The sequence below is a fragment of the Haplochromis burtoni genome, unplaced genomic scaffold (genome assembly GCF_018398535.1).
Source record: "Haplochromis burtoni strain Fernald_Lab_line unplaced genomic scaffold, NCSU_Asbu1 Contig_704, whole genome shotgun sequence".
Taxonomy (NCBI): Eukaryota; Metazoa; Chordata; class Actinopteri; order Cichliformes; family Cichlidae; genus Haplochromis; species Haplochromis burtoni.
The window spans coordinates 87886-106432 of NW_024583065.1; the positions used below are offsets into that span (position 1 = coordinate 87886).

The following is an 18547-nucleotide window of genomic DNA, read 5'->3' on the forward strand; positions in this document are numbered from 1 at the left end:
GTGAAAGTGAGTGTGAGGCAAGGGCCTTGAAACACTGAAATATGTTCGAGTGTGTCTACAGCGGCATCGGTTCTTAAAGTCGCCGTTTACCCTCTGGAGAATAAGTTCGTTTGAAAAAGAGGACGACAACTACTGGTGCAGAGTGACACTGAAGTTTGGAAGTGACAGACCTGACCTATGTTTGGATCTTGATTGTTTAGCACCTTTAACTGCTGACAGCTGAGAATTTGCTCATAGTTTTACAGACTAAAAAGACAAGAAAAAACAAATAAAATCAATTGGAAAGGTCTGCATTTCAGTAGCAGTAACAGAGCTTGAAATTTGCATTTCACTGTATTCCAGAGCAGCATTCCATTTTCAGCACGATCCTGTAAAATCTCACACTTTGAATAGTTTTGAGAAAGAGCATATTACGCCAGGAAAATCTGCAAAAAAGAAGAAAGGACACACTATCGTTCCTCTGTTCTTCTCTGTTAAAAGCCGAAATGGAAGGAAATAATGGTTTGGATATCACTGTGGTAGGATCGCGTCAGTGTTTTGGAACCTTTTCAGGCTCCCAAACATCAAAGTGAGCATTCGCAGTGTGAGGTACTTCACTTTTCTCCCATTTGCCATTAAAGAAGACCATGAAGAGGATGAAGACCTTGTAAGACACGTCTGTGAATGATGTGAGAAGATGAAAGGAGCACTCAGTCTCTCACCCTCACAGGAAGAGATTACACATGTCACAAACTGAACTTCTCCAACACCGATAAGCTCTGTGTTTTCCTGTGACAGAAACTAAGTTATCGGATGTCATGTATCTGAAAATGCAGAAATGTGTATGAATATGGAAAAAGCTCAGTGTCTAGAAAAGTCTAAAAACTGCATTTCTCCTCTTCACTCAAGGCGGGGTTTTCATGACTTTTTATTTGCGTAGCTTTGAAAAGGCTCAATGTAAACAATTAAAAATCATAGCAGGAAAATACGGATGACTGACAGAGTCATTTCTGCAAACGTCGGATTGAAGCATTAGCTTCAGCAGTCCTGGATGAAGACTCCAGAAAACATCTTGTGCCTGACACCTCATTCATCATAGAACGGGACAGAAATATGAAATGACAGGGCCATCTGATGTCGACAGAGGATGGAGTTGGAAAGACGATCACAATATGGTTCAGCACAGCGGACCTGTTTCTCACCGCATGCAAAATTCTACCCCACTCTGCATTAAGCATGCTCTGGGTATGTGAGAAAGGCATTTGCAAACAAGGAATAGGGGATGAGTGATGCTGGGGAGGCCATTCTCTACCTGGAAATAAGTGCATGCTGTGAAAGAATCAGTAGGCTGCTTCTGAACTGATTCCCTGGTGAATTCAAATATCAGGCCTCAAGAGAAATATCTATGGGACGGATATGCTGATTGGTGGGGCCTAAGGCAATAGCTGTCTTTAAATGGAATGCCATTCAAAGGAGGAAAAGACGTGCAAGTCTATACATACATCAACACGTGAATGTTCGATGGAAAGCATGAAGAAGTGCTTGGGTGAATGGGGCTGGTGTATAAAGCGCTTTAAGTGCTCAGGCAGAGTAGAAAAGCACTACATACCAGTCTATTTAGCATCAACATTTGCTGCTACTTGATACTTGTTTGCCTCAGTGATTCACTGTCAGATTCTAAAGAGGCAGTGTTTTAAAGCAGTTACAGAGCATTTGACTTCCATTTAAGGTCATATCTTTGGTTTTATGATTGCATCTGTGATGGAAGAAAGTGAAGTTCAGCAACTAAAGAAATTACATAGCAGCAACAGATGGCCTGACTTTAAACAGCAGAAGAAAATACAGTAAAACAAAGACTGATACGAGAAAATCAGCATCACAAACCTTAATTCAATAACAGTTATATTTCTGGTTTAAACTTTTCCACCCACCAAGTTTGGGTTGTATAGTTCGCTGTACTCAAAGCAGACCTGTCAGGATTCTCCTTAACTTGTTGACTGGCTTTTTGAAAGCAAGGATGGAACAACTGTAGAGAATTGTCAGCGTTCAGTTGTGGATTCTTTGTGTGCCATGTTTCTCTTTTACATTGTCTCAGTTACAAGTAGTTATGAATAACCACCGACCACACGCATTTAGTGCTTCACACAACCGCTCTGAGGTTTTAGTTGCTTATTTTCAAAGATAACTACACTATCTGAGAGGACCAGGGTCAAATCAATCATTGGTGTATGGATGCATGCATCTTTTATAAGTATAATAATTTCAGTCTAACATGTAAGTTCTACATTTTTTGTTCCACAGAGGGTGGTAAATGGAAAACCAGCATGGAAGTTTGGAACAGAAATCTCTTCCAAGAGACTGAAAATGGTAAAATTGCATTTTCAATCAAATACATATATTCAAAATATGGCATTATTCAAGTTGACATCAACACCTATAGGTAAATGTAAAATAATTGTTTTGGGTCTGTATAGTATTTGGAGCACCTGGAGAGCCAACAAAGTTCAAACATTGGTCTTTAAAGAAGAAAGAATGATGAAAATAACTATTGAGACGTAAATGTAACGAAACAGATCCTCCTGTGGTCATAAATGATAGCAACGGCTTGTTTGGAAGTCTTACCAGGAGAAAGCTTTTTCTTTTTTTCTTTTTTGCAATGCCCTTCGGATAAAACCAAACAGCACATCAGCACAGACACTTCATACCAACTACGGATGGTGGTAGCGGGGTGGTGATTTGGGCTTGTTTTGCAGCCTTAGGACACGGGCACCTTACTGTGACTGAGCTGACCATGAACTCCGGTATCATGCAACAGAACAAGGATCTAAGCACAGCAGCAAATCTACAACAGAATGATTGAAAAAGAAAAGGATCAAGTTGCTGCAACGCGCCGGTCAAAGTCCAAACCTCAATTGATTAAAATGCTGTGTGGACTTGCAGATAAACACCCTCAAACCTCAATGAACTGAAGCAATGTTGTAAAGAAGTGTGGGCTAAAATGCCTCCACAATGATGTGATGGATTATCACACAGAAAATAATTACTTGAACTTATTGCTGGTAAAAGTGGTTCTTTAAACAACTGAATCTTTGGGTAAACTTGATTGTTAGCTGGACTGCACACAGCCCTATGAAAACAGTACCCATCAGTGTTACAATGAAAACCCACTACACTGCTGGTATTATAAAAATGCAATTTTCTTTTTCCTTTTAGAAATTTGAAGTTATCTCCTTTTAGACAATAATAGCACAAAATTGTTGAACTTAACTAGTCATTTCTAACCAGGAAAGATTATTTGAAGAGCCGATTGCTGAGCTGTTTGGCTGTGTCTGAAAAGATCCCTTTCCACCCCCTAATTCGTCTCAGAAAATAACATCCCACCCCTGTAGAGAAGGGCCTATGAGTCACCAAACGGTGTACCTCCGCTCATGACCAAAGATTGCACTGGAGAGAGAGTGCCGACAGGAATCATAATTTGCCACTTTCCAGTGAAATGACAAGCTGAGAGAGACAGACACACAAGCGAGTGAGGCCGAGGTAAGCTGCAGGACACGCTGATGATTTATGTGCACATGTGCTGGCATGTCTGAGTGGTATGGGTGGGGATGGAAGTAGGCAATTACAATTATTCTCTGACTTTATATTGTACTTTGTTACACTTTAAATTAATCGAACCATATTACAGAGGGAAGAAACACTTATCTATGCTTAAGGAATCAAAGCGATCTTCTTCTACACCAAGAGAGCCACAGAGCTCTTCGCTGTATGTCTCAACATTGTCAAGGAAACAAAACAACAGCAGCAAAAAAAAACCTTTTAATATGAACAGTGGCTGGGACCACTGGATGGTCATAATTACTGTGGCCATTGCAAGAACTTCAAGCTTGTTGCCTTTGAAATGGTTGTTTCAAAGACAGGGAGCGGGTCTGTGGCCACCCGTAGTCGGTTGCCATCCTTAAAGAGGCTTTGATCTGTCAAGATGGTGATAAAATGGCAATAACACAGTCAGCCTGCTATAAGTTTGTGACTGAACAAGGTAAAGTAACATTTTTCTGAACTGGTGAAAATTGCAATTCTGTAGCCGTCTGTTTCAAATACACAGAATTTCACATCAACTAGAAAGTCATATTAGACTACTGTGAAAAAGCGCTTCCCCCTTTCTGATGAACCTTTTTTTACATATTTGTCACACTTGTATGTTTTAGATGATCAAAAACATTTTAATGTTAGATGATAATAACCTGAGCAAATACAAAACGTATCATTTTTTTGGAAAGCCAAGTTAAATTTCATTTGGCACACATAGGCCTGATTACTGCTACATGTGTTGAATGAAGAAATCGCTTAAACAGAACCTGTCAGACAAAGTAAAGTAACCTAAAAGATGTCAAAAAGAAACATTGTGGCACAAAAGAAACTCAGGAACAGATATGAAAGAGAAACAAAGTGGTTGACATCTATGAGTCTGGAAAAGGTTATAGCGCCATTTCTAAGGCTTTGGGACTCCAGTGTGTCACGATGAGAGGCTTTATCCACAACTGAAAATGTAGTCAACCTTCCCAGGAGTACCAATTACAAAATTAATCCAAGATCGTACTAATGACTCATCCAGGAGGTCGCAAAGGAACCCAGAACAATATCTCAGCTTTCAGGATGGGGTTTTCAAACATAAGGCCGGGATGGGGGGGGGTCTAAAATATGTTGAACTTTTAACTTTTTCTTAATTTTACTGCTTGTCCTTCTACTGAAACTTCCACTAAAAAGTCTTCCTGTTTAGTTTGCTTTTTCACTCTCTACAATAGAAATGTCTTTAAAAAAAAGTGTGCAGAGTAAAATTATAGGACAGTCTGGGCAATGAGCTCCCAAGCACCTTTTCTGTAGTTTCACACATATGTTTCGTGCAATCGAGTCCCAGATTTCTTTCATTAAACAAAGAAACATTTCTTCATCGTGTAGTAAAAGTAGGACGTGCAGTTGAAATTGCATTTCTTTTTCTTATATTGAGAAAATAAGGATTTAAATGCTATTTACACTGAAAGAAAGGAAATTGTTACTAGTTCGGCCCACTTACACTCAAAGTGTGCCCCCATTGTAAAATAAATAAAACACAGCACCACTACATTAAATAAAAGAGCTTTCCGAGGGAAAATGCACGTGTCAAGTTCTGCTTTACCTTTCCTATATTTAAGGATAAGCTATGCAGTTCAATAACAAATAAACACTCAAAGCAATCATCGATTGACGTTATTACCTACACGTCTCATACTTTCTGGCATAACCGAGGCAGGTTGTAACTGAGCCACATACATCATAATATACAGACGACTTAATGGTACATCCAAGACTTTCTCAGGTTTATATCAGAATCAGAAGTCCAGGCGCAGCGCAACAATATTTTGCAATTACACCTACAAGTCAGTGTGTTTATATATAACAACTCACAAATAGCTGAACAAATCCATTAAAGACATGTTCATACCCACAGATCATGGCCATAAGCAAATACACGCAGCTATAAGAAAGAAGAAAAAGAAACACCTATATTAACATTTAAACACTCGCCCTGCAGAGTTCTACTTGTCAAGTAGCTGGAAGGACGTCAATTCATAACTTTGATTTTTGCTCTAGGCAGTAACTAACAGTGAAGTGAACCAGCTCTGAAAGACCTAAAATATTGCCTGAATGCCTCAGGTGAAAGAAAAGAGCCAAATAAACTTGAGAAACTGTTTTGTTTTGACTCACTGAAAATATCTGTATGTTTGTAAAAGTCAAACCTTCCACTCACCTCTGGCATTCGCTGGCGTGGAGAACCAGGTCCTGATTGTTCTTGGCCCTGACAGTGAGTTCGTGCTCTGTTGGGTTGAAGATGTCGAGCAGTAGATGACAATGGCGGGTGCTGTGGACACAGAAACAAGAAGTGACTGTATATTCTGCACCATGCTGCCGTCAGCAGTTTTAGCATTTAAGAAACGCTGCAAATGTTAGGAAGAGGTCCCAGGAGGGTGCTGGAAAAACTCTACTATAACGCCATCCTCACAGAAACATCGAAAAATCAACTTATATTATAGTTTGCATCTAAATATCATGGCACACGTTTGAAATCTGATTTCTCTATTACCTTTTTTGTTTCTTTCAAGCTGAACCCAAAATGAGAGTATCAAAAGAAACTACTGTCACGAGAAAGAGCATGAGCTGCCCAGTTAGTTAGAAATATACGGTAGTATAATATTATCTAATAATCCCGAGTTATACATGTCCAGCTATTTATAAATCAATACTTGGTATCTACTTCTGCATAATGCTTGTATATCTAATACGATATACTTCCTGTGTTGTTTGTGGTCTACTGATGGTTTTTGTATCTTTATTCTATATTCAAAGTGAAGGAGGTATTCTTAGTATGTCAGTTGTTCAATTGCTCTCATCATTTTCTCCTCATCTGTCATCTGTATTATTTTTCATTACTCCTGTTGTTTTATTTTTTGTAGATTTGTTGTTTTTAAATGTGCTTATAAATGAATTGACTTCGTTTTGCATTATCTATATGGTTCTGTTGCTCGTGTGTGTGGTAGTTTAAGCTGCACCTAGAATGAGATATGCTGCATAAATAAAGTCTTGCTTTTTTCCATTTTGCACAGGTTTACATACTTCACACAAATGCTAAACTTAAAGCTCATCTGTGTGCTGCAGTCTGTCTGTAACCTGTGCATACAACGGTTTGCTTATTCATATAGGAGTTCATTATTTTCTAAATTAAATTACCTTCTAAAAATACAGGCCAACATACATGGGCCGACCAAAAGCACGACATCAAGAGAAGACACGGTGTGAAGTACTCATCACTCCTTGTCACAACATCAAAGGTGGCGGTGCTTTCATCAGGCCCACAGGTCTAGCTGGAGCAGGTCATCTCCACATAATACCGCGCCTGCTTTTCTCATGCAGATCATAAGAGGGCCAATTTGTGATTTAGATCAAGTCAGGAGAGATGATGCTGGATTTTCAAAGAGTTAATTTTAACCCCTAAGTAGGTGTTATTTTTTTCCCCCTCCATTATGACAGATAAAAGGAAGGACTGTCGCAAAACAGAAGCACACTGACCAGTGCAGCGAGTATATGGTTACATAAACAAGCAGTTTATAGACGTACAGCAACAATGGGACAGAACTTCACAGCTTTACGGTATTATAGAAAGTGGCCAAACTTTCTGGGTAAATTATGTGTAGAAGCTTAAGATATTTGCTTTAAAATCAATATTTACCACATTATTGGTTGATCACGATAAAACATGATAAATGAGTCAAACGTGTAAAAAATTACAGTTAGGACCTACAATTCATTGCCGACATTTTACTTTGTAAACAAACAAACTGTGTTCAAACAGTGAACACAGAAACTATAACTAGGAACGACAGAACTGACACCAGTGTTGTAAAATTTTGTGAAGTCCATTGTTCCATCATCCCTCACATTCACCCTCCTCCCACCGAGCTCTTTGCCTCTTAAATCTCACGGTTAATGGAGGCTTTAGTCGAGCTTTCCCTAGTCCCTAATAAACTGACGTGGCAATTAATTAAAGGAGCATATTTTTAAGGCCTATCCCGGTTCCTTTAATTGTCTAGTTGTCTTCGTTGTCAGATGTGATTAACAGGCAGAAAGGGGGAGGTGCTGATTTATCAGCCATCCTGTTCAGCGAAGGAGATCAATCAGGCATCGAGTTAAGAACGCAAGCCTCATTGCTCATGTGCTAAGCACCAGGTAGAGTGACAGAACAGACGGCAATGGAGGCGCACACGATGTGAAGTCACACATTTTTGTAGGCGTTAAAAGACTAAAGGATGAAATGATTCTGCGCAGCGGTTGGACGACTTCATTCAAGATCTGTCGCCGCAACAACTGCCGAACGTCTGTAGACGAAAGCTAAAGATTATGCTTTTGAACTAGTGGGAACTGAGTCATAACACTGAATCATTTTGATAAGTATTCTGAGCTACTACGCTGGGCACAGAGATCTAAGCTGAATAAATAATTCAAATCCGCCAATAGGGTTTCAAACTATTTGTCTCCATTTCAGTCAGTGAATTTTTACATTCCTCTTTGAAAGCAGAGAGGGAGCAAAATTATCCCCAGCGTTTCAAAGTGAACGCACATCCAACCTGCTTCTTTGTTCGTGGTGTACAAAGCAAATCATTCACTAATGAAACAGCAGTACTGCTGCCTTACATACATTTAATATAACTCACAACTATAGATTGCTTGCTTTAGTTGTGGAGCAACACCCTAAAGTTTTGAAGGTGGCAGGGATTCGTTTCATCCTACTACCAACAGATTTCCATGCATATGTGATGACACCTGCAAAAACAGCAGATCATTTTCAGTGCACCTGGTGCTGTGCCAAAGAACAGAGTACAGTGAGTTAATGACTGTCACTGCCTATTCCCGAGAACCCCACAACACTAACAAATGAACCACGAGGTCAGTATTCTGCTCATTTGAAGAGGACCCTGTTGCAGAAGAGTAATTCTCCCAGTCTGCCACATATTTCTTTGAAACCACGACCACAAAAAGCAAGACTATGCAAACTCTGTAGGTACAAAAAGGACAACAACTGTTGTTTTATGCTCTGTTTTTCTTGTGTTCTTGGACTCTGCTGGAAATGCTTTAAAATATTTGGCTTTGCATGAACCTCAGTTCAAAGCTAGGTCATGCTGGCTTTGTAAAGCAAACAAATATAGTTAAACGACAGTATATAATATATAGTTAATGTGTACCATTTTCTGTGGACACATCCTACTTTGCAACTGTATATTTTTATCCTCGGACTGCACTAGAGTAGTTTTGCATGACTCTCAGTTCAAAATAATCTTTATTTATGGGCCTCGGTGCTGCTACTTCCCTTAAAGACAACTTTCCCCTGATTAGTTTCCCCTCACAAAAAGGTTTGAACAACACACGAGGTGATCTCCCTCCCAGAGCCGTGAAAGTCATAAAGAAAATCCCCCGAGTGACATCACACAGAAAGACAAATGGGGGGGGAAAGGAGAGTCTGAGACAGAGTGGTTAGAAAAAGCTCAGCCTGACCTTTTAACCCAGAGGGATTACTTTGTATCTGACTTTGTTATTTGAAGTTTTACGTGTCAAAAAATGAGAAAAAGTATAATGGGTCGACTTTTTAAAAAAACTCTTCAATCAAAGTGTTTGTCATTTTGATGTGATTGGGGACATTGTTGAGGCAAGATAGCAGGGTGGTAAAAATAACACTGCGAGAACCAAAAACGCAAAGATCGTGAGAGCTGGGCCCACACCTCAGTCAGTTCTGCAAATTGCAATCAATACGTGCTGATTTTGCAGGCCTAGTCTGACACAAAAACGTGACATACTCCCTGCACACTAAATGTAACGGCGACTCAAGGGGTATTTTTAGCTACAGCAGCCAGCATTTGGACAATGTCCATAAAGAATTGAAATCAAAGCCCAAACAGTCAACAGAAAACACACTAAAGAAGAATTAGAATATCATGAAAAAGGTCTTTTTTTTGTACTTGGTGCTAATTAAGCACATGCAGCCACAATCAAAAGAAAGGCTGTTGATTTGAAAGCTGTCCAGATGACAGTCATCCTCAAGGAGGGTAAGACGCTGAAAAGGCTGGATGTTCACAGAGTACAGCATAGACCACATTAAAAAAGGCGTTGATGGCAAAGGAACAATCTGGCAGGACAAACTGAATCTTTGCCTTTTGTCCCGTCTTCCTCCCATCACCCTCTGACTCGTCCATGCACTCAGTGTTGCGATTGGCATTTGGCATAGAGAAAAGATTTTAGACACTATTTCTTATGTGCACAATGAACTTTTCCACGTGTCTTCTGTCCTGTCATGGCTGCCTCACCATGAACCTGGCTCTGCCAGAGGCTTCTTCCTCTTAAAGGTTAGTTTTTCCTTCCCACTGTCGCCAACTACTTGTTCAGAGCGGGTCGTCTGATTGTTGGGGTTTTCTCTCTAATATTGTAGGGACTTACAGTATAAAGCACTTGAAGCAACTTCTGTCGTGTGGCACTATATAAATACAACTGTATTGAAATTAAGCCCACTATTAAAGCAACTGGGATTGCAATAACACCTCAGCTGTGCCATAAACCGACTGTTGCAGTAACTCGTGGTGAAAGAGGCCCAACCAAGGGGGTTTAAACCCTTTTTTGATTGGTCCTAGCAAATATTCTAAAATTTTGAGACAATGGATTTTAGATTTTCATAAGATACAAATCATAATCATCAAAATGACAACAAAAAGGCCGAAAACAAATATGAAACTTAACTTTTTCACGATGTTCTCAGTTTTAGAGATATACTCGTATTTTAATTTTTTAACAGTATCTCCACATGGAAATAGATTTTATCTCTCCGAGTTTTACTTTACCTCTCCTTGACATTTTTCATTCACTCCAAAATAATTTTCACATTAAAATTTCGACATGATACCCAGTGAGGGCTGATGTCAAAACTTTTTCACAGCCCTACTGTTTACCAGAAAGTTGTGATATCTGCCAGCAGTGGAGGCTGATCTCCATATTCTCAGTGAGGCCTCAGTCATACAAGAGAATGTGAGAGGTTTTTCCACTCGGGTGCCTCGTGACCTGACGCTAAATAATGTTTCGTGTTCTTTTACACATCGTACGTGGCAGCTGTTACACTCAGAATTGAGATTTATGCAGAGGAACAGTTTGTAGTAAAATCTGCTAAAATCCTGCGCTCCACACACACTCAGTCCCCAACAATTTCTAACAGAAGACTATTTAACACATATTTATCCATCTTCAGTATCGTCTCATTTGCTATCACATTGTTTTAAGAGAGCAACACATGCGTAAAACCTGAACTATTCTATTATTTTTTTAGTACATTACTTGTTCCCTTATTGTTGAGCCACAAATTTATGCTGTTTATGCTGGTCATTAATGAAGTGAACAAGCTGCATCTGTTTATAATTTCTAAATGATGAATTTCCCCCACTTAGATGGGTACCCATTCTCAGCCTGATGTGTGGTTTCTGTGCACGCCACCGCTGGCAAGTCTGCCCCTGGTTCATACCACAACAGAATTGAGATTTATCACAGGCAATTGTGGTATTATCACAAACAGACTGCATGTAAGGGCCAACTTGATCCAGTTAAACTAAAATTGATAGACTGACTCCATCCTATTGCTGTTTTATCCCTGTCTTACAGCTAGCTTCACGCACCAAAGCCAGTTTTAAGTTTGAAGATTTCAAAGGCACATTGTCACAATTACTTTGCTCATGCAGTGGTTTCCAACGACCGTTTCCCCTGATGTGACGTAGCCTGAACTATGCATGATTAACAGAATGCACATCCATAAAATTTTCCTCCTCAACAGCAAAGCATTTTTCCAGGTCAACACAGTGCTAAGTGAATAGGATTTTAACAGGTTCCTGTAAAGTATGGATCACTGAGCATTTCACACATCCTGCCTATTCATCACATTCTTTAAGAGATCTGTCAACTCACTCTGAAGAGGCCCAAAAGAACAAAACGCTACTGAATTGTGTCATAAACATTATGAGTAAAAGGTCAAATAAGATGTGATCGGTAGAATAGAGAAAACTCAAACTGGCATTTAACTTAGACTATAAAAAATAAACTGCAGGCATGGTGGTGGGTATGTTGGGAGGCTTACTGAGAATATGGAGATTGGTTATCTGACAACCAGATAACCAATTGAAAAAGGGTTTACAATGTCAATAAAAGCGTATTTTATATCAGTAAAAAGTAAATACTATATATAGACACTGCTCCCAGAAATTAAAAAAAAAACAAAAAAACAAAACAAAAACACACACACATAGAAAAGACATCGGATGATCCACACGTGCCTGACACTGTCAGGATAATCCTCAGATAGTGTCCTTTTGGAATTCTTTCCAGATCTATTCTATTGGATTTAGGTCAGGCAACCGTGGTTCCAGTCAGTTGTTCCAGGAACTACCTGCATACTCTTACCACATGAGGCCTGGTGGTCCTTGGTTCCACCAGGAGGAACCAAGGACCCACTGCACCACTGCAGGATCTTACAGTGGGTCCAAGGACTTCATCCCGATACCCAATAACACGCGGGGCGCTGTTGCCCAGCCAGTTGAGATCTGTGTATCCCTCTATTGATATGATCCTGGCAGTGCTCATCCTGTTCCTGCTTGCACGAAGGAGCAGATACCGGTCTGTGGGGTCCAGGTATCTCCTCATGCTACCAGTAGTGACACTGACCGCAGAAAAACACAAAACTAGCGAAGAAACTGTCAGAAAAGATGAGGGGGGGACATCAGGGGCCTCCACGTGGGTTGTCTCATTGTTCCCCCACTAGTGCACCTGCTGTTAATTTCATTAACGTCAAAGCACCTGAAACAGATTAACAATCGCTCGGCTACCGAACGAGAAACAAAAGGAGATGGAAATTATGTCGTGTTATTTTAGGCACAGAACCACTGCAGTAGGGCCGGCCATGGGGGGTTGAGGTGTATGGGGAGAGGAGAATCAGGACAAAGTATAAAGTTGAGTGAATGTAATTTATGTTTGGAAAATGCCCAAACGCTTATTGAACCTGGTCGTTTTTTCATTAAAGACTGATTTGAAAAAAAAAAAAAAAGACGGGTGGGTGATCGTCTTGGGAGGGTCCAGCTTCATTTTCTTAAGGGAGCTCCTGCCAGGAGAAGGTTTTGATAACCACTAATTTAGGGTGATTAAGTTTTAAGCTTTCACATCGTAGACAGATGATGTTGTCAAGCACAGCATGTACTCGTTCATTTGGCTTACTTCAAGGTATTTGATCTTGATATGATTTAGTAAAATATTCAATTTTTTAGCCAGAGCTGACAAGAAACAAGCCTGACTAGACTACACTCAGCAACACCCAGTTTTAAACAAATTGTGAAATTTCTCACATTCTCTTTGCTCATAAAGGTTAAATCAGTTTGTTAGTGGCCAGATTTTGTCCCCTAATCTTATTTTGAAGAAGAAGGAGACAAAAAAAGCTTCTCCCTAATTCATAAAAGGTCACTAAAGCGTATGGCTATGCATAAGGAGATATGACCTTTTGCACATTTGCCTAATGTGCAAGCCACTATTTTATTTTGACATAAACTTATTTAATTTTACTTTTCACTTTATTCACATTGTGTTCCTTACTTGATATAAGTATACTTAAAATGCTGTGCATTTGTTCTGGAAGCTAAGCATTTGCATTGAGAACAGCATAACTCAGAAAAAGAGACACAGAGACAGACGAGTTAAAGTTCTTGAACAAGAGTAGAGTGGTAAATGAGATGCAGAGGTCACAGCAGAATGTAACTCGTTAGCGTAATCTGCTGGTCTGCTGTTATAACACTAATATTACTGTACATATCAGGTGGTGACATGCTGTTGAAAGTGTGAGCAGTGAAAAAGGCAAGCAGGGAGTCAAAGGAGGACAGTAAAAGGTGAACAGCAGACGATGGCAGCTATCTTATTAGCCGTGATGGAAACACTACCCAACACTGATGAGGGAGCCAGTTAGCTAGCTAGGTGACAAAACATGCCTCACTGGACAGTAACAGTGAAGGACAGAGACAGGAGAAAGAATCACAACTGTATGGAGTAATGCGCAGATTTATCTTTGTAAAGCTGTATTTATTCTTCTTTGTCTGCACCTGTGGATCATTGCGAGTCATCTCTAGGACACATTCATGAGTTGATGTCACTACCAATCCAGCAACACACAATTCTGGATTAACCACACTCAAAGCCACCCACTTGTTGGGAGCAGGTGAGATGATTCTTTTACAAAATGTCATGCATTTATTAGAAAACAACACTTAGATAACAGACAGTCATGCAGAGAGATGCAGCAGTGGTTCACTAGTTGAATTCTACAACCACAAAATCAAAAGCTTTACCATACAGCAATTTACCAGCTAAACAAAAGTCTTGTTTTATTCTGAATTTAACAGTGATGCCAGGAAGGAACTATATACTATACCTGACAAATAGGAAGCGCTACCTTTAGTTGAATTAATTAATTACACAGCCATATGAAGGTGACTACTTGGGCATTAATAACACAAATCTAACTAGTTTTAGCTTTTTCCCCCCCATACTAGTTCTGAAATACAATTTTCATATTTACTATATCAGCATTGGTACAAACTGTGGTCATGTGAACTATGTGATGGTTCCCTTTTAAGTCTGCTTCACATGTAACTTGATACAGAACATGGCCTGAGTTAACTGTTTTATTAGTTCAAAAGAGAAATAAATAAGCAACACTGCACTGTTTTATCTGTTGATATTGTTTACATCCACTAATCATTAAATACCAGTGTTTCCCCAATAGTGAATTCATTGGAGGGCAGAAAGAAGAAAAATCAGGAAAAAAAGAAAAAGTTTTTTTTTTTTTTAAATGTAAAGTAAGTAAAAAAAGAAGATGATGATGAAAAGGAATAGACTGGATGAGGAGAACGGTGGAGACTAAACACTGATGCAAGCGGCTGCTCTACTACTACACAAATAAGGAGGATTTCTCCTGGTTTTCTTTCTTTTTTTAAGAGACATAAAGAGGAACAGATAAGTAGAGAGACAGGAAGGGGAGGAGAGGGAGAAAAACAGGAAAACAGATCGTAAGGATAAGCTGCTGTATTATTGAGCAGTTTCGTACCACCACTTCCAAATTCTCTCAACTTCTCTTTTTTTAAAAATTCAATAGTGCTTATCAGAACAAGTAACGCTGACTCTTCAACAGGGGGAAATTCAAACAAAATGAATGTGTGGACTCTGCATGGGTAAGCAGACAATGGGTTTTTGAATAAATGTTATTACACTGTGAGCCCCATGTGTCTGAAATATTTATTGTAAACTATCTCAATCCCTCATCTGTGAGCCTTGTAGAGGTAGTCTTAGAAGGTCCAGACGTGCTATTATTTACTCTGTGAGTGTTAAATGGTAACAGTGATGCATCAGTGGATGGTCAAAGGTCGTTTCAAACACAGGTGCCCCCTATGTTTGGTGCTGCATGTTATTAACACAGTAAGAAAGCAAAGTTGGCGGCACCGACTTCTATCTAACAACTAGTTTGCTGAGCTGTGAAAAAGAGCACTTATCCTGATGTTTTTGTTTTTATATTAATTACATATTTCAGATCATCATCGAAACATTTTAATAGAAGACAAAGCTAACCCGACTAAATACAAAATGCGCTTTTTAAACGATCATTTCATTTATTAAAGGAAAAAAGTTATCCAAACCTATCTGGCCCTGTCTGAAAAAGTAATTGCCTCCTAAAACCTAATAACTGGTTGTGCCACCCTTGGCGGCAAGAACTGCAATCAAGCATTTGAAATTACCGGCAATGACTCTTTCACATCGCTGTGGAGGAAGCATCTCAATTAGATTTAAGTCGGGACTTTGACTAGGCCACTCCAAAACCTTCATTTTGCTTTTTTTGCCATTCAGAGGGTGACTTGATCGTGTGTTTCCGATCGTCGTCTGCTGCATAATCCAAGTTTGTTTATTTATAAGGACAATTCAAGTTAATCGACATTCACACCTAAATACATCATGTAAATATGTCAGATTTAGCCACATAGACTAATTTTTATCTATAGTATGCGAATAAGTAAAATACAGAAAAACGTAGGAATTAAACTTATATCCATATACCAACGCGAGCTCGAGTTTCAGGACATGAACTAATAGCTGGATATTCTCCTGCAGGATTTTCTGGTAGCAGAATTCATGGTACCTTCAATTGTGGTCCAGGTCCTGAAGCAACCAAGCAGCCCCAGACCACACTACCTCCCCCATGTTTGACTGTTGCATGATGTTCTCTTTGTGAAATCCTGTGTTAGTTTTTACACATGATGTAACCTTCCAAAAAGTTCAAGTTTGCTTAAGCAGTCCACAAAATCTTTTCTCAACAGTTTTAGGGATCATCATGATGTTTTTAGGCAAATCCCAAAATGTTGATTTTCTTCCTCATCCTCTCGAGTCTCAAGAAGTCACTGGGATGAGTGACGAAACGTTTCTGTTCACATCCAGATGAATGGAATCAACTTTTTGGGATTTCCGCTTACTACTCTTTGTATTCTTTCTGGTCAGTAACAGATTTTACTTTTAACTCTCCAATGGATGCCACCCTTACCACCGTTTCAAATCCAAATCCTTGGAAATGGCTTTTTAACCCTTTCCAAACTGATATATGTCAATACTTTCTCACTTGTTCTTGAGTTTCTTTAACTTTTGCACGATGTGTTGCTTTTAATGATCTTTGGATGACTTCACTTGGTCAGATAGGTTCTATTTAAGTGATTTGATTTAACAGGTCTGGCAGTAATTAGGCCTGCAGGTGCGGCTGGTCTAATTCTATTAACCATATTTCTTTGAGTAAAGTTAACAACAGTTACTCAATGAAAGAGCATCATTTGCTGAGCAGGCATGCAGGGCAATGAGGAAGTGATGTAGTAACAAAATTCATAGAGCGTTAGCACAGGGTTTGTGCACGTTTCTCTTTGAAAATAGCACTGCAATTCAGAGCAACGACAGGCAGCTGAAGGAGAATCATTATGTTTCTGATATAATTTGCTGACGACAGTGTAGGTCCTGTAGGTTGAGGATGATCATTCTCTAAAAGGAAAATCTGATGGCTGAAGAGACGATCTTATTACAAGTAATTCCACCATAAAAATCAGAAATACCCAAAGCTCGGCTTTAAACATTCAGAATGAGAAAGAGCTAAAGGTAAAGACAGAGGCCGAGTTTTGGGACACACTCATTCTGAACATCTCCCCTCTTATTCCAATAAATGAACACTTTTAAAAGCAACTATCCTAACCACATCGAATAATTTCAATGTTCTGATCACTCAATGAGTAAGAAAAATCTGACAAAGTGTTTAATGCCAGTTTTTGGTACTAGCCAAGTTTTCAAGGTATTGTGGTAAAGACGTTTTATGAATATCTTTATTATATATTTAAAAATCCCAATCCTAAATGTACCTTAAGCAACTCAGATATAAAATACAGCACGCTCTGCACGAGACTCTCCATGCAAACATGGAAAGAGGCCTAATATTCACACATTATGTCAACAGTACAGTCTGTCTGTGGGTGAGGGGACTTCTTGCACGTTAATATGCGCTGCGGTTTTTGAGCACCTTGCTTTTGGGTTGGTGAGGGCCAAGGACTGAAGATATAAAGCCCACTGAGTCAGTAAATGTGGAATTGAGCCATAATAAATTTTCTCCATAAGAAGAAAGAAAAAGGTTAGTTCACTTTAGAGGAGTTTTTAAGACTCAGTCTACTGAAACATTTCTAAACCTTTCAATTTCAGCACATTTCAAATATTTTCAGATCTAGTTGATAACCAATAGATACTGTATAATAGAGCTGTGAGGCTGAGAGAGCTAAGGGTGCTATAGAGATAAGGGAGAGGGGGCTGTGATGACAGGGTGATGGTATAACAGTCAGTGCAGCACATCTATCAGCACAGTGCCAAGATTGATGGCTTAAACTGCAGATATTATTACTGCTAATGATTCACCTCAAGTGGCCATTACTCTGCTATGATCCGTCTCCCTTGCTTGGAGTTTTTTCACGACAGTTGGGGGAACTAAAATAGTAAAGTGAAGCGAGACAGACCAGGGAATAAAAGTGGGTGAGGATGGGTGAGGATATGTGAGGCCATGAATATCCATTCAGTGTGCCTTCACGTCTGCTCCTATCTGACCCATCTGTGAAAATATCATCTCTATGTCCTCGGGTTTGGTTAACAATAGTGTCATAGCAGGGCTGCTGCTGCAGTGGTTAAAGAGAATGTCAGTATCTGCTCCCCAAATCAAGAGAGAAAACTGTGTATGACGCAAAATGAAGCTTTAAAAATAAGATTTATCAACAGTTGCTGTGACAAGGGAAGCTCTGTGATAGGTAATTATTCATTGCTTGTCTGCGACTGCAGTCGCTAAGGTTGAGTTAGTATTGTTATTTTATCTGTTTGAATGATGAGGTTACACGAATAGCCCGGTAAGATATAAAAGCTGCATGGAAGTTGAAAGTCACAAGATCAAAAATTGAGGAAGAACCATTGAACTCAGACTTAACTTCTTCCCACGCACAACGGACGCTAATGTTTTTGTCACTTTTTATGGAATCAAACTCAAAGTAAGGTCAGTACTTCCACGTTTTAAATGCTGCACGCTCATACTCTCTCCTGCACTCGATATATGATCCACTGTTGATCTGCACACAGCTGTTGTCACGAATGTCGCACTCGCTTACGTCACTGTCATGAGACATTCTCGCAAAAAAATAAAAATAAAAAAATTACAGTTTTAGTAACGCAGTGTTCCTACGGGAAAGTAACGGTAATCTAATTACCGTTTTTGCAATAGTAATCCCTTACTTTACTCGTTACTTGAAAAAAGTAATTGGATTACAGTAACGCTACTGCCCATCTCTGTTAATAGGCCAGCAAAAGATACTATTTATGACCATTCATCCATCCATCCATCCATCTTCATCCGCTTTGTCCGGGG

At 39.4% G+C, this 18547-nt stretch overlaps 1 protein-coding gene across 1 annotated transcript in view; it reads right to left on the minus strand.

Annotated features, from left to right (window-relative positions):
* trappc9 (trafficking protein particle complex 9) overlaps positions 1 to 18547 on the minus strand; it is a gene marked incomplete at its 5' end in the record, with an annotated part of 200264 nt that overhangs the window by 84575 nt on the left and 97142 nt on the right. Inside the window, 1 exon segment of the mRNA XM_005949770.3 lies at positions 5765 to 5875. Within this exon segment, the coding sequence (XP_005949832.2) occupies positions 5765 to 5875 (111 nt within the window).